The 21,493-nt window shown below is 39.5% G+C and overlaps 1 protein-coding gene across 1 annotated transcript in view; it reads left to right on the forward strand.

The window, feature by feature from the left end:
- The first annotated feature begins 1,778 nt into the window (after positions 1-1,778).
- ARPP21 (cAMP regulated phosphoprotein 21) overlaps positions 1,779-21,493 on the forward strand; it is a 109,891-nt gene continuing 90,176 nt past the window's right edge. The window contains exons 1-8 of the mRNA XM_058657047.1: positions 1,779-1,939; positions 3,578-3,744; positions 4,670-4,711; positions 5,412-5,498; positions 9,464-9,608; positions 11,108-11,186; positions 11,992-12,051; positions 12,756-12,896. Of these exons, the coding sequence (XP_058513030.1) occupies positions 3,616-3,744; positions 4,670-4,711; positions 5,412-5,498; positions 9,464-9,608; positions 11,108-11,186; positions 11,992-12,051; positions 12,756-12,896 (683 nt within the window). The 5' untranslated portion in view covers positions 1,779-1,939; positions 3,578-3,615. The remainder of the gene's footprint in view (positions 1,940-3,577; positions 3,745-4,669; positions 4,712-5,411; positions 5,499-9,463; positions 9,609-11,107; positions 11,187-11,991; positions 12,052-12,755; positions 12,897-21,493) is intronic.

Genomic DNA, 21,493 nt, shown 5'->3' on the forward strand with positions numbered 1-21,493 from the left:
TAGAGCCCAGTGCTATTTCAAAAAGTGTTCTGGTAATTACGCATATATACTTGCCCAGGCTGTTCCCGCTCTGAGTGACTTAAATGAATATCAGTTTGTTCTTACTGCATGGGAGGAATTATATCTTGCATCCTCCTACTGAAGCTGGATTCACACATTTAGAACTTAGATTTGGAAAACAGCATTGCCATTTACCTGCTAGCTTAAATGCCACTTTTCAAACACAAGGGTCAGAAAAAGAGGCAAGAGGGCTGCAAGGATCACTAGTAACTTACAGGAAAAGGATTACAAATCTGGAAGGGCTTGGTGATTCCATTCATCATGGATGTTTATTCTAAGACATGTTAGATAATGAACTCGTTAGCTAAATGGATCCAAATTTTAACACCTGATGATTTGTAGTTGATATCCAGTGTGTTGCAGTAGACCTGATAAAACAGGTTGACATTGAAAATTAAAGTTGTTCTTGGTGAGTGCTTTGTTCTCATTCTAAATGCTTGTTTGCTCATCTTGTAATAGCTCTATAATTTCTAACAGCAGAAGAAGCATGTTTTAATATAAAATTTTGTGTTTTAATGAAGCATGGATAAGCCTAGATATTATTGACTGGGCAAGTAATTGTGCCTTCAACAATATTTTTTTGTCTCAACAAATGGCTTTGTAACCCAACATTGTTGCTAATACAGTCATAGTAAAATCCTTTTGGGAACCAGCTGCTCTCACTTAAACTTGCAAAGAAGGGATGGCAAGAAGGAGGAAGAGAGGGTTTCTAATCTACGGGTTAAAGAACTGAGATGCATTTAGTTTCCAGAGACAGACACGCGATGGAAGAGATACGCATGCTGGTAGACTTTTTAGCCTGGCACCAATGTAGTCGCAACAAAGGGAAGAAGATCCAACTTGGTGTTGGCACATGCTCCTGGAAGCCCACCTCCGTGTTTGCATCCAGTCTGTCTTTGCTGCTGTTGTGGTAGGAGTTGGTGAGACAAAGAAAATGCGCATTCTATTGTAGATTGTTTCCAACAGGCTGTGAGATTGGAGATCTGCTGAGTCTCCCTGACAGTGTTTTCTTGCTGTCAAATGGAATGCCCTGCTGGCAGCGGCCGCCCTGCTGGGAAGAGAGGGCTGTGCTTGGACTGTGCTCAGCACACAATGAGAATGTTAGGGATCTTTCAAAGTTGTAGAAGCAAAGATACAAAGTATTCTCAGCCAAGACAAAGTGAAAGTTTCCCATTACCCCTTAAAAAAAGAGAAAGAAAAACTTTTATAGATAATGCCTGATTAAATCAAAACTCTTAAATATGCATGATTATGGTAACAAAAAGTGATCACAGAAATAGCAATACATTGTATCATTAATCTATAATTAAGACAAAGCCTTCGGTTAAAAAACAGGCAAGACTTTTGCACATAGGTGATCTCAATTCTCATTGAGGCAAACATACAGCTTGTTTTTTTTTTTTTTAAATACAAAGTGCGAGATTTCACTAAAAAAGGTTAAAATTGAAGTGAGTAATCTTCGGTGCATAATGCAATTGTTAATTTTAGCTCCTTGCGTGGGTGCCTTTCTGACTTGAACAGCCGGCTGTAGCCTTCATCAGAGAAGAGGCAGGCAGCTTGAAACAGGTGGAGTTGGATCAAGCTGTGAACGTGATTTGCTGGAAGCTGGTCATCACTGTTAGAAACTCAGTCTTCTCTATTTACCCTTAGCCTTACCATGCTTGTGGCCGCGACGGTTATTTACTTCTCATGTTTTTTTCAGGTTGATGATGATGGGTCACACGGTGTAAACCAGTCGCATGGACATGGACATTCCGAACTGCTAGTGGGGACATGGGACTCCAGTTGTCTCGGGTCACTTGCGTGGATTTTCGCGGTGTAGAACGACAGAAGCCGCTAGCACGTCGCCAGGACCGACTGCCAACATTCTGTGTGAGAGGTAAAGGTCCCGTTGTCTGGCTGTCATCCCATCTGTTTTTCGTTCGTAATAATATAGCAGGAGGCAGATTTGCACAGCACAGCTCACGGAGTGCAACCGTCACAGACAGGATCCGTGTGGGGGACGCATTGGGTTTGTAGTTCAGAGAATCAGAGCTCAATGTGTTCATTACATTTTAAATCGGATCCCAATCTGTTTTCTACTGAAGTACTCGGGGAAAAAAAACAAAAGAAAGTTAGGACAACGAAAGTGCCCCGTTCTTACCCTCTGCACTACGGTTGCAAAGGCAAGCTATTTGCCTTTAGGAAGGGGAACTTTCTATTTTTATTACCCATTCATACTGGGTGCCGCTGAAATATTAGAAATCTGTCAGGAGTCACTGAATCCTGAAACTTAAAAGCTTTGTTCGCTAGTTCTAGAGGCAAACTCCCATCCTCAAGGGAAAGTGCTCCTTTTACATTCCCAGAATCCCTTGCCAGATGCCTCTGAGTATTTTAAACACAGCGTTAGAAGCCATCTGTTCTGTCATGGTTGTTTTTTTTACAAATTCGCAATCAAAATGGCTATGGATTAGACTTGTGTGTTGTAGGATCCCATAAGAAATAGAGAATGTGAGTTAGTGAATGGTAATTAAAGACTCTCAGAGCAAGAAGCCGAAACAAGGATCTTTGTAATAATAATTACCATTGGAACAACTGGAAAGGAGACCAAATCTGCTTCGGAATTTGGGAAAGAAATGGCATTTTGAACATTTCTCTTTTTCTTTTTCTCTTCTTTCCTTCATTTCTTCCTTCATCCCTTCCTTTTTTTTTTTTTAATTTTCTTTGTTGCAGCCTAAAAAAAGGGGAAGGAAGTAAATGCTAAATTATTCATGAGCCTCCTTTGACAGCACATCAGAAAGAAAAGTGTCAGGAGGTTTATGGAGGTAGGGAGAGAAAAAAAAAAAAAGGTACTCACATGCATTAACTTGGAAAAGCCATTTCCCGAGTCTGGGTAGCAGTCTACTGGAGCCTGCAGTGGCGGGTTTGGTTGCAATAGCTTCATTCCAGTTGCCTGCCCAAGACTTCTTCCTCAGGATCTTGCAAATACTGGCGACTGCCAGGAATTTAGGAAAGGGGCTCACGTTTTTAATAATGGAGCTGTCAGTTTGAAGCCTGGCGATGTTGACCCAAAGAGGTTTATTACAAGATTGAGGCCCTAAATTTATACTGGTTTATGACTACCTCCTTGACTAATATTTGCCCCCCTGGTTGAGTGGACTGTTCTTCTTGTACCTTGGGAAGGCTGAACCTTACGAATCATTTTGAGTCATCTCAGAGATACCGCAGAACATCAGTATTCCCTCACAAATCAGAAGCTGGAGAAATACTCTCTTTTTTACGCCTTGTGGTGGGGCGTGGAGACCGGCAGCTGTGTGGCAGTGTGTGTCTGCATTTCAGATGTGTGTTTGTCCGTTTGTATGGCAGGGTGTACCCGTAAGCGGATGTGAAGGTGCGGACGGGGCAACCACGTGCATCTGTTGATTCCATCCTGTTTTATTCCGCTTTTCCATGAAGTAGGCAATCATGAAATCTTCCATGAATGGCAGCTGGGATCTCCCCTGAGCTGATGTTACTTTCTAATATCTTAACCTTCTAGAGCTCAACACCTTGTTCATTTAATTTCCACCTGGGAGGATGTCTGAGCGAGGAGACCTAAATCAGGCGAGAGTGGACGAAGGAGGGATTGAACAGGAGACGGTCGCCCCAGAGAATGGCATTGTGAAATCGGAAAGTCTGGATGAGGAGGAGAAGCTGGAACTGCAGGTGAGCACTCACTCTGTGGGGTTCTGAGTCTTTATTTCTACACTACCTCAGCCACGTAGTTCCTTTTGAGCGGAATTTGGTAACATGATCAGAAATCTACAATGCTAATCCTATCCTTTTCCAGTCTGTAGACATCTCTCACCACCCCTCCTCCCCGGGGGCGCAGAACCATGCTCTAAAATGCCTCTTGGAAAAACAAAACAAAACAAAAACAAAACAAAAACTACCCAAAGAGCATGTTTACTTGGTGAATTTCCTCAGAGCCAGTTTCCAGGTCTAAGTGGGGGCTTATCTGGAAATAGTTTTAGGCTGACTTACAAAAAATGCATTTGCTCTCCACTGGACAGACAAGATCCCAATTCATTGTAGACCAAGTAAGATGAAAGACATGAGCTCTGTTGATCTTCACGGACAGGTGAGAGTTCAAATTTTACTGGCAAACAGCAGCAGTCCTAATATTGCCAAAGACAGAAAGCCCTGGAAGAGATGGGGGCAAGTTAGAATGACAACAGGAAGGGAAAACGAATTAGGAGTAAATACTCCAAAACTGACAACAGAAAAGAAGGTTTTAGTGAGGCAAAATACACTGTACTTACAAATTGGGTGTAGGTGTTGATTTTTCTTCAGACTACAAACACATTTGCTCTCCTGTACTGTCGTTAGCAAAAGCAACATTGCCACAAAAGAGCCACGCAACATTATTGCTTCCAGTCTGAGTTTTCCCTGAAAATCTAACAGTTACATTGTCTGTAGAAGCTTGGGAAGTCATCTCCAGTGAATATGGAACTGTATGGCAAGACTCACTTCTGGAGTTTCAACAATAGGGACTCTCTCTCCCCACTCCACTCCCCTGCTGTCCTGCCCCAACCTCCATTGGTTGTTGGTTCCCTGTTTTATTTGGCTTCATTTTGTTTCCAACAAACAGAGGCGGTTGGCAGCGCAGAACCAAGAGAGAAGAAAATCCAAGGTAAGATTCTTGGTATTCTACATAGATCTGACACCCTCCGTCTTAAACTGCCTACCGCACATGAGTTCAAAGTGTCGCCAGCATGTCATATGGTCTTGCAATAACTTTGTGGTAGATCCCAGGCACTGTCTGCTTCATGGGGCTATTTTTCACATTCATCTGTCTTTACCTGTGTGCTTCTGAGTTAAAGCATTTGGGTTCGAGTAGCTATTTGCAAGTGTGTATATTCGATTCTATTTTGACACATAGGGCTGTGACAGGACTTTCGTTTAGTTTTGATTTTAGATAAAATTTGTCTTGGGCATTGATTCCTGCCTTGAAGTAAGTGGGTACTTCTGTTGAGCGTATTTTTCATCGTGTGCAGCATCTTCTCAGATCCCCTCCACACCGAGTTTTGATGAAACGCAATTCTTTGTCATTTTTGTTTGCTTTACGTATATTCTCATGAAAAGACAGCCATTTATGTGTGTGTGTGTGTGTGTGTGTGCTTCTGGCATCATGGGCACATTTGCTAGGTGTGACTTTGATTCACCCCCATCCCCATCAACACAGTCACTGTGAGCTGTGCTGATGCGAAGACTGGAATCTTGGTTTTATAAATCTGACCCGGGACTGCCACGTGAATGGCCAATTGTCTGAAGATGTATTCTCTTTGTTTCCTTGATTGCTTCTCTTTCCCTCTGTTTCTCTCCTCTCCCAGTCAGGAGCTGGAAAAGGGAAACTGACCCGGAGCCTGGCTGTGTGTGAAGAGTCAGCCAGACCAGGAGGAGAAGGACTACACGATCAGGTATAACCCTGTCTCTGCCACCAGGGTGCATGCATGGGATCTGCCTTGTGTGCATGCCTGTTCACCCGGCCCCCAATGGTGTTTCGGGGCAGTCAACCATAATTGGATAATGAAATCATGTTCTGGCTTCATCCCGTGTGTATGAGACATTCTAAAGCAGTTTAACAGTTTGTCACCAAGTATTACGTTTGCTTTCTTTCCAGACTCTCTGAAAACTGCCAGTGAAAAGGAATTCAAAAAGAATTTAGTTTAAACTAAGTAAAACTAATAATAAAAAAAGAAAAATAAGCACAGCAGTGCTGAATTTCCACAAAGGCTCTCTCAATAAGGCTGAACCAAATAGAGTCTTAATTATTCCATCTCCTCTTTCACTGGAGATGTCTTACCTCTCAGCTCCCCCAAATGCACATGCCTATAACAGACACACCTGCTGGCTTATGGGAAACTTAGGGAATGGTGAATAAGGTACATTGGATTTGGGAGAGATCTTTTTATGGCCTGTGATGGAGAGTTCTCAGTATTGCAAATGCTGTCCAAAATGGATCTGAACTGATGGTGAATTTAAGTGAATCTTATTAATAGAACACGGCATATCCTTTCCTTCATTTTTGCTCCTGACAGCAGGATGTCCAGACTTTTAAAAGTTTAAATTGTAACAGAACTCTCCTATGAGATCGGGAGAAAGTGCAAATCCTAGTTATCCTTCTTTGCCTTGTAGGCATCACATCAGCTTTTATAAAGACAGTCTTACTGCTGAAATTTTGCTAATTTTTTTCCCCAGAGGCTGAGAGCAGTCAAGGCAAATATATATATTCTGAGCCCAGGGGAGGAAAAATTGACTAAGACATTTATTTTTTGGCTTTTTTTCTTTTTTGCTTTTCTCTTTGGAGTCTAATTAAATATTGTAAACTCTCTTCATGAATATAGAGAGCATTGAAAGCACTTTCTTTAAAAGGACCAAAAATAAATTCCTGATCGAGCTTGTCCTAAGAGTAATTTTTTTTGTTGTTTTGTTTCCTCCTGGTTCCTTCTCCTTACCATGCCACTCATGTCATAAGGTCCCCCACAGGCTGTCTTTCAGTAGCCAACACTTCATTTTCTATATATGCTTTTTTATTTGACTGTTTTTCAACTTGGGCTCTGAGAAATGTGTGGCTTTTCTTCTGCATTTTATTTGTGCTTCTATTTGGACTAGAGATTGAAAAGGGGATTTGATGTGGGTATCACAGCTTGTATTATTACGTGTGGATTGGTGGCTTGTAATGGATTGCACATGATACATGTTGCTTCTGCAGAATGACAAACCCTGGGAGAAGTAACGCCGCCATTGCCCCACTCTCCTTATGCCAGGCACAGAAAGACATCCTTTAAGATCCTAATCTGCTTTTGGGCACATTTGATAAGGAGGAAAGATGTTTTAAGAGATTAGCTGTATCATAGTGCCCATCCTGGACCTAAATCTAATTTTCCTATACAATTGGTGCAGAGAAATAAGATGCAAACGGTGCTTTGTTCCTGCTGGTTCCAAGCTCAGAAACCAAGATCAGCTTTGTAGGAGACAGTCAAAGCCTGCAAGCTTCTCTTCCGTTAGCTGAAGAGGGCTGGGAACAGGGGGCAGGTAAAAAACACTCACACGTATAAGCGAATGGTTATGCTACTTTATGTAGAGAATGAAAAAGCAAACCTTGGAGTTTATGTACAATGCCTTCATCAGGTATCACTGACACTTATAAAATGTGTGGATGGAATCCCAGAGAACGTTGGTGGAAATAGAGAGTACATGGATTGTATTGCTCAACCCAATGTGTATACATTGTTCACAGTATTTGGAAAACTGCCTTCATTTTCCTGTGTGGGAAAATCTCTTGCTACCTGTATTACTTGATCTTAGACCCATACCTGATGGTTCAGTCTGTCCTCCAGTTAAAAAAGGAATTTTGCTTTTCAAATGTTCTACTATTTAACAATCAGTGTATTCCTGCAATTTGAATCACTCTTTTATTGTTGTTGGATATAAGCTTATCCTGTACTAATGTATTTATTAAACTTGTATTTTATTATCGAGTCTATCAATAAAAATATTTAAAAATAACAGATTTGGTTTTTTAACAATTCTATAGCACTTTTGTGTGTTCTTTCAACACCATAATGTGTATTTATGTACAAAATGATGTTTTCAAGGATAGTATCTATCAACACATGGTGTCAGTTTGTACATTTTTTTTTTTTTTGGTTTGTTTTGTGGGGAATATCCCTTAACCTTCAGCCTTTGATTTGTAATAGGTTCCCAAGCCCCTATGATTTTCAATTCAAACTTACAGAGGCTGAGTGACTCAGTCAGTTCTGCAGAAACCATGAGACCCCTTTCATGGTCTGGGTCCATCCGGTTTCCCCTCCCAACCAACAAATGCCCCGACTCTCCCCAAACCTCAGCCAGGTTTTTCATTCCTGGAGTATACTTAATGGGTAGAAGCAACGCATAACTCTAAAATCTGCTGGAAGCTGTTTCTGTCCCAAAGCATGTGAGAAAAGTTTTTTTATAATCAAATTCACTCCATTTTTACATATTTGTTTTTTAGATGTTCATCCGTAGGATAAATGCATGGAAGTCAGAAAACCTATTTGTGGTAAATATCAATGATGGGAATGTATTGCACTTCCCCTAAGTATCTTTACATCTTCCCAAACAGGGTGTCTTTGGTCCAGCCAGGAGTTCATAATGAAGCCCTTCCCAACAAACAAGTTTTCTTAGGAAGATTCTTAATGTATGCTTGGAAGATTAGCTGGATTTATCAAAAACCAGGGAGAATTTCAGATCAACCACAGTGGAAACAGGCATGCCAATTAAGTCACATGTAGTGGGGGAACATTAGTTCAGTCTTGGTAAAAAAAAAAATTATTAGTCACTGGGAACACTTTTCCTGCATCATAAATTTTAATGTCTCTAGTGAAAGAGAACTTCCCGCAACATGTGATCTCTTACATAAGAATAAGTGGGCTTAATGTTGGGTAATTTGTCAAACTTTTAATCAGAGCATATTTTTCCATAAAACATTTAAGAACATAATTTGGCTTATTTTTCTTTGAAACTGAAAATACTATCAACCAAATGACTAATACACAAGAATTTATATAAAAGAAGCTGTTTTAGTATAAAATAAAAACAAAACATAGATCTTACACTAATACCAGTGGGTGAAGCACTAATTCAACAGAATCTTATATTTTGAAGAGAGATAGCGTTACTAAAAAATATCAAATAAACATGCAATTTATGGAAAACACAATTCTACATCCTACCTTTTCTAAAAGCCAAAGCTTAGCAGGATTATATGTTATGAAGATTTACTAATGGCATCTGTAACTAATGATGACAAAAATCCAAACCTATTATCCCTACAGTTACATAGTTTGGGTTTTCATGATAGTAAAATAGAAATCATTGTTGGCTTGGTTCTAGTCCTCTTTTTGTAAATTAGCTGTCAGTGGCTTTTTTATGTTCGATCTATCTGTAATTAGGAATATAATATCTATCTCTCTGTGCCAATTTCTCCTTATATGGAATTACAGAAAGAACTGCAGAAACCTCTTTTTTTTAATTTCAAGATGTGAGAGTGACTGTAATACCAGTTTACTTATAAAAGAATTTTTTCATAAGTGTTTAAAAATAGAACTGCAGAAAAAAAGGCTGTGATCTATTGGAGTTTAGCTTGGTTACAGTTAATATTCATGAGGCAAAGTTTTAATGCTGGGTTTTTCTCATGACCCGCCATTGACTTCTTAAGTTTAATCCACCCTAAAGGGCAATTATTTTTCTGACAGGTTTAATTTTTTTTTTTAGCGTGTAAGAAAAAAATGTGCACCTGGCTTTCATTTTCCTGTACTCAGTAACTTCTATGCAAAATAGAAACCAGATAGAGATGATTAAATCCAGCCTTAAATTATTATATTTTTTTCCTCAACAGGAATCAATTCATTTACAGCTTTCCAGTTTTCCCAGCCTGCAAGAGGAGGATAAACCTAGGAAAGATGACTCTGAAAGAGAGAAGGAAAAGGATAAAAACAAAGATAAAACCTCTGAGAAACCCAAGATCAGAACGTTATCAAAAGGTGAATGTGAAAAATGTCTCTTGAACTCACTCAGTCGGGGCACACAGGTAGCCATACAATGTATCTGAAGTTTCATACGTACAATCATCTCCCACTAAGCTCGGCTATGTAGAGCTTTATATCTGTATCGATATGTGTGTGTGTGTGTGTGTGTGTGTGTGTGTGTGTGTGTGTGTGTGTGAACTTGATTTTCATTCTGTTTCTGCTGTCAGTGTTCTTGCAGCTAGAGAGATTACGTCTAGATTATGTGTTGTGTGTATGTATGTGTGTGTAATTTGCATTAGAGCCTACTAAATTTCATGACAAGCCTTTATCAAGGATAAATATAAACCTGCTCTTAATTCATATTTATTAGACCGTTTATTTGATTAGGGAGAGAATAATGATAGCTGGCTTTGTGCCTTCACTTACATACGACCTTAAAAAACAGAGAATACATGAATAAGCCTTCATCATTGAATGATGATGTCCACAAGACACAGATGACCAGTGAGCAATCCACAGTTTATCTGACACTGATGGGATTTTTGTCTCTGCACTCGCATAACTTCATGTAATGCGGCACTAAAAAATACATGCTTGTATAGCAATAAATACTTTTCCCCCAGAAAGTCGTTTCTTCAAAGGTCTACAAATCCATAACTGAACCTTTCAAATTGTTGTCATACATATCATTATAAAAAAACAACACCAAGTTAATGCAAAACAGAGAGTCCCGGGAGCTAAAAGCTTTACAATGGTCTCTCTCTCTCTCTCCCTCTCTCCCTTCCTCCCTCTCTCTCTCTCTCTCTCTCTCACACACACACACACACACACGCACACACCAAATGCTGAGGGCTTCTAATCATCAGGGAAATGATGATGACAGTTACTGCTATTGTCATGCTTTACATATCTGTTTCTATTGGTTATCTCTGTTTCAGAGCATCTGAAAACCAAGGTGTATAGATGCCTGTAATTGTGTTGAAAATTAAGCTTTCCACTACATCAGGAATACTTGCAAAACTTGAACATATTTTGTGCCCTTATATGTTTGGTACTGATTTGTATTCAGACTGTGTAGTTACAGAACTCTCATTTTGTTATTGAGACTGTTTTGTTTACTTCCCTGTAATAAGAGGGAGGAAGTTTCATAGGATCTCAACTCTTGAGTGACTTTTGTGGGGAGTGCCTGCCACACGTGGCCTGTGCCTTGCTGACATAGATCACTCAGTGATCGGTCACCTGGTCTTGGGCTCCACCCTCCTGCCTCTCAGGCGGTGACCACTTTCCTCCCAAGACTCTCGCGTCATGTGCACAGTTAGGCTGTCCTCAGTATGTTCAGCCTCTGAATCGATTTCCATTCTGATGTGATACTGCTAGCTTTCTGTTGTTGAAATATACATTCATACCAATCGCTTCGGAAAGTTGCCTGAGCAGAGAAATTGGAAAGGTTGGGGTTTTTACCACCCTTCCGCTTCCCACCATTCCTGACAACTCCATCTTGCTGTTTGTTTCAGATTGCAGCCAGGAATATACGGATTCCACAGGCATAGATTTACATGAATTTCTGCTTAGCACATTAAAGAATAATTCCAGGTAAACTGTTAAATGAATTTCTTCCTTCTTGAAAGATGTGAGGTCATCACAATCATGATTATTACTTTCTTTTTTTTTAATTTTTGAAATAACATGTTTTTCATTTACATCATGGCTAAAGACTAACGTTCCACTAAATGGAGATTTCAACAAATAAACAGCACAAATTAATCCAAACACATCTGAGATGATAATAGTCAAATACAGCTTTGTTCTTTATTTTCTTTTGTCCTGTGAATGGCTTGCATGTTTTCTTATGGTAATCTTAATACCTGCATTACAACTCACTGATGGTGCTTTCTAGATCGCAGAGATCGTGATTAAAGGGCCACATAGAGAATGAACATTATTGATATCGATTAAATCAATTATTCATAACATCACCCAGTTTTACGTATCCAACCACAGCCAATACTTTTCATAACATCACCCGGTTTTACATATCCAACCACAGCCAATATTTTTCATGCCATCAGCCAGTTTTATGTATCCAACCACAATACTTTTCACTTTTTGTTCTAGCTTCGTGTGAATTTAAAATGCAGTATGTATTTGAGTCACTTTATTATACCAACAGCTTGCAGATTATTATTAACATTAAGAATGCAGCATTCAGATATAACCATGATGTTTAATAGATGAGAGGAGAACTAGCCAAACCTGAGTAGAATGAAATAGTGTATAAATGGCCAACCTGTTCCAGAGGCAAGTTAGATACAGTTGTGCAGCCAGCCACATATCTTGAATGTCTTTGAAGATGAAAAATACACACAGCCCCTTCATTGTAACTTTTTTTTTTTTGCAGGGACAGAATGATACTTTTGAAAATGGAGCAGGAAATGATTGATTTCATTGGTGACAACAAGTATGTTCAATTACAATGCTGCTTAATTTTATTCTGGGTTTCAGTTTTTATATGTGGGTTAATTATTCAATACAGTAAGATTTAGGGATAAATAAACCACTGGTTAATGTGTTTATTTATTTGTAAGCTAGAGATGTTATTGGAATGAGAAGCCAAATGTTGATGGGAATGGTTGCTTGGTTAAGTTCCTGACAGAAATGGCTGGGAACAGGGGGCCACTGATTAGCATAGAGTTGCTGTGACAAGAAGCAACCCTGTCCATTTTTATTATAATTTCCTAATGGGTTCCAGCTGGCTGCAGTCAGTTCTGACTGGAAATAACTGTGCTGCTTTCAGTGTCAACCATGTAATGACATGTGTCCAGATAGGCATCTGTAGTCACCTGTGATGTCACATTATTTGTCGTGTGTCTGGCTCCCTTGATCATGTATTATGGATTAAAATAGAACCCATTGCAGCCAGCATATTTCCCAGGCTGGGGAAATGAGTAATAGTAAGGCAAAAAATACCCAGTTGCCCATTAATCAATAGATCTGTAGTATGTGGAAATTCTGTCTGGAAACAAAAATACTCAGTAATGCCAAAAACAAAACAGGGTGCCTCGTTATGAGGAAAGAGAAACAGATGCATGGGTTTATCTGTAAAATCTATGTGGGCAAGAACTAAAGCAGGCTTAGTCCACTGGTTCTGATCCTCTGTTGCAGCAATCATTACAAAAAGTTCCCTCCGATGTCTTCGTATCAGAGGATGCTTCTCCACCGCGTGGCAGCTTACTTCGGGTTGGATCACAACGTGGACCAGACAGGAAAATCGGTGATCATCCACAAGAGCAGCAGCACCAGAATGTAAGCCTCATCACTGTAGTGCTTCACCGTCTTCCCTTTCTCTTACAGATTCGTTTGTAAGAACACAGTATCAGATTCAAACTGCATGACATTTAAAATGTTATTTATCTCTTGCTCTTAGCAGCAGTAGTATGGCACTTGTCTGCAGGAGATGATCTGAGCGCCTGGAAAGTTTGCAGAATTCAGACAAGACAATAGGTTTATTCCTCAGTCTTCGACATAGCTCCTGTGTTTGTTTTCGGTCTCCTCTCAGTACCCGATGAAACCACATAGGAAACCACGGAAAAGTGGCTGTCAAAACAGATTTCAGTTTGAAAGTGGACAGTATGAATCCATCATGGCATATACAGCAGAGTCTTCTTTTTTTTCTTCTATGTTCTGGTTTGTGTCTGAAACAAAACAAAAACAACTCTGATATCTTGCCTGAAAAACCCAAACCCAATATGGCTTGCTTAGTGGGTGACCTGGCACAGGTGCTTCAACATCTGCTCTCTCTGAGTGTTTCCTGGCCATGGAGAGTTCAGAGCTAAACCATATTTGAGTTTTAACTCCAAAAGGAAGATAGATTCTTCATGTCCCTCAAAAGAGTGTTTGCTCTAGTCTTAATCGCTTTTCATTATCTCAGTAAATTGCCCATAGCATAACATGAATAATCCTTGATTTGAAAACTTGGAGATGCTCATCTTGAACTCTTACAGCTTTTGGGTACAGGGTGGATTACTTTTATAGCCAAAGGCAGCTTAGACTCAAAACTGATTCCCATGTCAGTGTCCTCTTGGAGAGTTTCTCTTTCTGCACCATGTTTGGTAAACTGTTATAACTTTCATGGCCTTTAGGAATGCCGTGTTACAGAAAGGAACTTTCATGGCAAGCAGAGAGCTATGGTTGAAATGTGTTTTTTCTATCAGCTCAGCAGAGGTCAAGACAAAGTGGAGATGGAGATGAGACTCTATCTGCTGGAGGAGCAATCTGGGCTCAGGCGAGCCTGAGTGAAACAGACAGGGAGAGTTGGGACAGGGCTTAGCTATTGTCTTAGGGACACAGAGTACTCCATTTCTCCAGGCTTCAAATTACACATATCTGCCGGACAGATGGAAGTGGATAACGTGTAAGGGCCGTTGAAACTTCAGAATCATTGGACCCTGCAGTTGCTGGCGAACACATGTTCAAATTCATCATCTTTCCACTTTATCTGATTGTTGATGCATGAGATTCTGTTGGGAATCAAAGGTCACTCTTCCTTATTCCTTTACACTTTCTCCATCAGCTATTCCTGGTTACAGTTAGGGTGATCTTGTTCTTCCCATTCTCCATTCTGTTGTTTCTTCTGGCTCTCAGATAACAAACTACAGGGAAACACTGACTGCAAAATAAATGGAAGCTTCTGTTGGACTTTTTCTAAATTTTTTGTGTCACCAAATCTTAGCAAACATGTAAAAAAAAAAAAAAAAAAGCAGTCCGCAAATCAAGCAGATTATGTTTCAAGCAGCAGATGACATGTTTATTTTCATTTCACATGGATTTTGCAATCATATAACGAAGGATACATATTTGACACCTGGTTCCCTATGGACAAGTTCTGGGGAAAAATTAAGCCTTGTTCCTAAAGGATCTTGGTACACTGTGAATGATAGTGTTAAGATTGTATTGTCTTCAAGGGTAACAATTTGATTCACTTTTAAAGTCATAAATTTAATCAAGTAGATCAGAAGTGCTTGTTCTAATCAAGTGTGTATTTCTGAAAGTTTTAATGTCCATCTAGTCTCTAAATTCTATATGATCTGAAAATTCTCAAATAGCACAACAGTGTATCATTGGCCCTTAAAAACGTTCATTTTGTGGTTAGCGAACATTATGTGAGTAAACTTCACTTCTAGAAAAGTCGCTGGTTTTCTTTTCCGTGACCATTTTGAAAGTGAACACCTCCTGGTGACACCTTCAGGGAGAGTGGCAAGTCAGTATGAGAAAGGTGTATGCGCAATCTCTTCTTGAAGGTGAGATTGCTGGGGAGGAAGACAGAGGTTCCGAGTAGCCATAAGCCCTGGTTTTACATTCCACCTTTCATGAATCAAATCATTCCTCAGCATTGAAGAGACATTACCACAGGTCATGGACGTCCCAAGCATTTCCTAAAGAATCAAGACAAATGCCTATCACGCCCTGCTATTCAGTTCTAGACACATTTCAGGCCATCTTCCAGCTAAGCAGCTTTTAGAACAAAGGGACACAGAAGTGTTGGTTCAAGTCAAATTGATATATTCTGGAAGAATTGACGTGGACGAACTGAATGTCCTTTTTCCCAATGGTAATTAGTTTCGATTTTCAGGACCTGAAACATTGTTGATAGTTTCAGCTCAAAGAAACGGTGTTTTGTTTGAAACTTTGTATTTGGTTTGAAAACTATGTTGCTATGCTCTTTGGAGTTTCCAATGTGAAATGGAAACATTCTAATCAGGACATTCTATTTATGTTGTAGGTGACTTGATTTTCCTTCCGTTCTTGAAAATTTCAAGTGTCTTAGTGTGGTAGTTGAGTGATGACCAGTGGCAGTCATGTTGATCTGGAAATAGAGTAGGATTGAAATGCTTCCGTTTACTTAAAGAAGGCTGAGATGAGAATTCCTCAGGTGATCCTGGGTAATTTTAATGTTCATGATCTACCTTTTCAGTTTAAACAGTTGTGTGCTTGCCTGGTGCAGATACATGAAAATGGGCATTTCAGGCGGCACATTATGTTGAGAGAAATGTACAAAAATGTGGCAGCAGATACTCAAAAATATAGGTATAAAAATGAACGAGGAGGTTGAAAGAGAGAGCAAGTTTCTTCTGTTGACTTTAAATGCATTGGGAAATAAAGTGCTTCTGTGATAAGGATACATTCATAACTGCAATTGTGTCAGCTAAACACTGCCTGAGATTTATTCCCCAGAATCCTTCTTTGTTTAAAAAATGCGAAGTTTAGAACTTTTATAATTCACTTCAGAATGTTACATTTGCATGGAGGGAAAATGCTTTGGTCACCATGACCCACTGTGTAAGCATTGCATCAATGCATATGGGCACATGGGTGTGTGGTTGCCAGAGTGGCACTATTTCCCTTAACAACCTTGGCTACAATCCATCTGTCTTAATGGGAAGAATTTCTTCAAAGCATTGTTCAGATAGGTGTTCAGATAGGTTGAGAATTCCAACTCTTAAATCATTTATTGTCTGATAAGAGACAATGATGGAGTGAAAAGATATTTTTGAAGGTTAATTCCATGAGATTAGCAGGGGGAAAAAAAAGACTTCTCAACATCTTGATATTTCTGCTAGGATTTCTGTGCTTATTACTGTTGCAAGATGTGAATTTTATTGAAATAGTACATCCATAAGCTTCACGTCTCTCTTCTATTTCATTGTCTTTTTCCATAAGGATGAAAAGTAGTGCAGACAGTATTAATGTAGATGATAAGTCTATTCATTGTTTATTGCTTAATGACTGCCACAAGCATTTTGATGGCCCAACTCCTGGCTTCAAGTCACTTCACGAAAGTGTCAGTGTCATAAGGGAGGGTAGAACAAGATGAGATAGTGAAAGCATAGTTACCAGAGGCTTCAAGTGAGTTCATTTTGTGTCTGTGGTGGACTGGTGAATTACCTAATGCAAGCAGGGATGTCAGAACCTGGAAGTCTTGTCCTGTGCCTGTGCCAGACTTTCCAGGCATTCAAAGCATTTCCAACAACATTAACCCACCCCCCAGACACCCAGCATCAGAATTTGCCCTCTGTGGTTACACAAAAATTGCAAGATGCCATTTCTGTCATCACTCATCTTAGGCTCCATATGTAGAGACCAGGTGCATAAATTCAGAATATCAGACATTTGAAGACCTGAAAAAATGTTATACAACTCATGGTAGACTCTCAGAAAATTCCTACCTACCTAAGGGAGGGTGGTGTGATGGAAGGTTCAGTCTATCAAGTACTGTGCGGTAAACACATAACATGTTCTAGGGAATATTGCCTGCTGATTTTCTGGTTCTGGTAAGCGTCAAGGAAGAATTGGAGTGAGATGAAGACTTCAAACAAATGTGGCGAGAGTAGGGATACTTGGACCTGAGATATTACTAGAAACAAGTATCTGATACTAGTCACAGTGTTTACTGAGACTAACCAGGATACTGTGCTGAGGTCATGGTTGTTGTTTCTTACAGCCACCAAATGAAAACACGTTTCCTACCTATTGTAAAGGAGTTATAGTGATGGAGCATTGGTAAATGACCCCAAAGCACACTGCTATCAGAGCTGGGAGGTCAGGATTCTAATCATGATCATCTGCCCTCAAAGGCGGGGGAACTTCACAGTGATGTTCTGCTGCCTGGAATGAAATTTGCTGAGACAATCCTGTCAACCACCAGTGAGAGGCTATGTAAAATTGGGGGACACCCTGCATTAAGTAGCCCTTACAGCTTTAGAACACAGACATGGACATATTCACATGATATTTTAGAAAGGTTAATCTGGCTTTGACAAGAGAGAATGTTCATGCAGGAGTGGCTAGTAAAATGCATGCAGGAGGGACAGATAAGGTTAGAAGGACTTGCGTGACTATCACTATCACCATGGCAGCAGGCTGGAGTTAAGGATTTAATCTGGAGAGTAGAAAATTATGATTGTATTTCTGTAGAAGACAGTCAAGGCTGATGACATTGCTTGAGCGAACTGAAGCCAGCTCAGAGCAGGTAAGAACAAGTGAATGAATATACGTGGCCAGAACGGTATCTTCTGGTCCACAAATTGAGCCTTAAAAACCAGAGATGTTTCTCATCAGAGCTACTTTTCTTTGGAAAGAACAGGTGCATCTTGTGAGCTGAAAGTTCTGTTGCTTCACCTTTAATTAGTCTCCACTCACTGGAAATTGTGAGAAACATATTTCCCTCCCGAGTACCCTTTTATTGTTCCTCCCGGAATTCTCTGTTATCTGTAATATTACAAGGTGATGCCCAATGAGCCCCTTGGAATAGAGGACAGAGTTTTTAGGTTCTATGTTACTTGGATACCACAAGTTATACCTATGTTGTATTTACTGACTACAATGCTATATTTTATATATTTATAACTGAAGCTTAAATATACAAATAGTGTTGTTATCCAGATATGCTAACCCTACAAACACATACGTGTTAGGAAGAGAAGCTTTGCCATTTCTGTATCTCCTTCTGATCTCTAATTTCTCTTTCACTCATATTTCACTGTTTTAGCACAAAATGTTTCATTTTTCTCCTATTAGTTTGTTTGCTTCTTCTTCATTGTCATTCTAGAGGAAGGATAGACTTGGGTGCACCACGTGGAAACCAGGAGACATTCATTTGCACTGCTATTTTACAGAAGGCCAAGAGGAGCTATAGGCACTGAGAATCCCCTGCATATCTGGATGGGTTTGCTTATGTCACAGCAAATGTTGAACTCATCCCACATGATCTTCATATTAAAAGGTTGTCCTCTCGTGAGCATGTTCTCTTTTGTCTTTCACATCCACCCCCTGTCTTTAACTCAGATCCCCTACTCCAAGAGTGCAGAGTGGAAAAATTAAAAAGTGCATCTCCTGAAGGAGAGTAGTTACAGAAATTGTCCAACAAGAATAGTGATGCAAAGTCATTTGGTTTGAGAGTCAAGAACACAACCCAGCAACTCCTCTCTGAGAAGTGTGCTTCTGTAATTTCTACTGGAAGGATCATGCTGTGTTATTCAGCTTTTAGTGTATGTGTTGCTGGAGTAAATATGTGGGTCATTAGCTTTTTAATTACTATAATGAAGTACCTGAGGCAAGCTAAGTCCATGAATCAATGAGGCTTTTATCTTGGCTGATAGTCCTGGAGGTTCATGGTCCAAGACTGGGCAGGCTGCACTAATGGTCCTTGGATGATGATGTTCTTGCCCAGTCCCAAAGTGATGCAGTGCATCCTGGTGCGAGATAAAGGGCATCCAAGTTTCTAGGTGGTTTTTTTTTTTTTTTCACTACTGAAGTCGGTAAGATCCTATCCAAAGGGATCCACTCTAATGACCTAAATGTGAACACGTCTCAAAGACCTCATTGGATTGGATTTTCACCAAAGCAGTTCCATTAACATGAGGTTTTGGGAGTACTTCTGTTCACACAAAACTTGTGAACTAAAGTCTTGCATGATTTCGAGGAGTAATTTGTAGTCAAGGTGCAGCAAGGGATTTATAGTAACTAGAATAACTTGTTTATCCCAGAAAGGATAGCTGGCTATTTCATAAATGGTAGGAACCATGAAACTCATTCTAAACAAAGTTGCCCCAGAGTGAAGAAAATGAGGTCAGTTGGTCTTGTTCAGAATCTCCTGGATTGGTGGATAATTGCTTTAATGAAAGGCAGTGAGCCAACCCAGGCAGGGGTGATGTACAGCACATTAACGTTTAGGGTCTAACAGGACTGGTGTGCTGAGTTCCTGACTCGACTTACCTTCCTGAACAGGCTTATGCTAAAAATGGAACTCTATGCCTTCTTATTTTATATTTATTTATTTTTATTGAAAAGTCAGATATACAGAGAGGAGGAGAGACAGAGAAGATCTTCCATCTATGATTCACTCCCCAAGTGGCCACAATGGTAGAACTGAACCAGTCTAAAGCCAGGAGCCCAGAGTCCCTTCTAGGTCTCCCATGTGGGCACAGGGTCCCAAGGCTTTGGGCTGTGCTTGAAGCCCACAAGCAGGGAGCTAGATGGAAAGAGGGGCCACCAGAATTAGAACTGACATCCATATGGGATCCTGGCGCATTCAAGGCGAGGACTTTAGCTGCTAAGCTACCACGCCGGGCCCTCAATGCCTTCTGATAGGTGTTTCACTCCTTCACTCTTTATAGGAAATTATGTGCATCTATAACTACACAAAACAACTACAACAAAGTTGTTTTTTTTAAAATCTAACATGGGTTATATTTCTTTTTTCTCTTTCTTTCCATTTTTTTTTTTCAGCTAGAAATGCAAGTACCTCTGTTAACATAAGTGGCAGGACCCCAACCAAATGCTCACTTAATAATAATTTGTTTAAGTACCTCTCAGAAGTCTATGAGTGCTTGGTTGGCATCTTGTCATTTTTCAACGTGGTGACTTTACACTGCCTCTTTTACAGGAATGCAAGCAAAACCATCCAACTAGAAGCCCGAGATAAGAAACATAAGTATGAATTGGGCTGCAAACAGGAAAACCATCAAGTGTTTTTTACAGAACAAATACCCAATTTCTTAATCAGTTCTCAGGCACAACAAGTCAGACTTGATTGTTAACTTTGGTCCAACTTCCTGCCGTGTCCTTCAAATGTGATATTTTCTCCACATTAATATTTTCAAGAGATTCTGAGATTCCTTAAGTGACAAAGGGAAATGTCACAAATAGAGAGAAATGACGTTTGAAGTGTTCCTTTCTCCACTTGAAATTATATATGGGCCTTTGAGTGAGATGTATTATCTACAACTTAATTTTGGATATTTAACAGATATGCACTATCTACAGTAATATTTCTTTAATAGAAAAAAACCTGCCATGTAGTAAACATACATATAAAATTTGTGCTTGTTGACTTTTTGTTTCCCCCACAGAAAAAAAGGTAGGCAAAGCTAAGCTCATGATCATCATGAGCTTTCTTAGTCAACTTAGAGGGAACCAAGACCCAAATTTTTTGCCTCTGTCTTGTAGCCATGACTTCTTTTTTAGGGTTAGGGAACGATGGACTAAATTGAATTAATATTTTCAGACCACTATCCTTTTACTCATACTCATTTGTATATATTTATAAAATCCTAATGTATGCTTGATTTTGTTAAAAGTTAGCCAAAGAGCCAAATTAAACAATCGTGTGCTAAGTTACAGAGTGAAAAGTACAGGAAAACAAGAATACAGCATGACAAACTTTTTGACGGATTTCACACTGGAGTTAAAATCCCATTCTGTCATCTTGACTTACGTCAGGCAAAAAGTATTTCTCAAGTCTTAAGCACTGTACTTTGAACCAAAGACAAGGTTAGAGGACATATTCATCTTCTGTTCCTAGCTTACTTGAGAAGTCATGACAAATTTACCAGGATTGCATGAGTGTGAAAATACATGATATATATTCCACAGTGTGGAACAGTTACAGAAAGGCTCATCAAATGTGTACATACCACGTATATAATAGTTATAAATATATAATAATTTTGGAGGCAGCAAACATGTGGTTGAATTCCCTTAATCTGAAACCAGTCTTGCTGTAGGCACAGAATTGGACATCCCTTCAAAATGCAATGTTCTTCCCTTGGTGCCTTAGATCTGCCTGTAGTTTTATCATTTTTAGTAACTGAACATTGCATTATTTTGGAGAAAAAAAATGAGTGTCTGGTTGTTTGCAATGAATGTTATGATGATAATATTTTTATCATACATGGCATAAAAATCTTAAAACAATAAATCCTTGCCTAAAACATTTTACCCTGAAACATGACTCTATCCATCATTCAAGTCTCCTAGATGATAGGATAATCTTAAGAGACCACTTTGCCTCCAGCTTTTGTCATTCAAAACAGGAAAATGAGAGCAATAGCATATATACACAC

Source organism: Ochotona princeps, chromosome 30 (genome assembly GCF_030435755.1).
Source record: "Ochotona princeps isolate mOchPri1 chromosome 30, mOchPri1.hap1, whole genome shotgun sequence".
NCBI lineage: Eukaryota > Metazoa > Chordata > Mammalia > Lagomorpha > Ochotonidae > Ochotona > Ochotona princeps.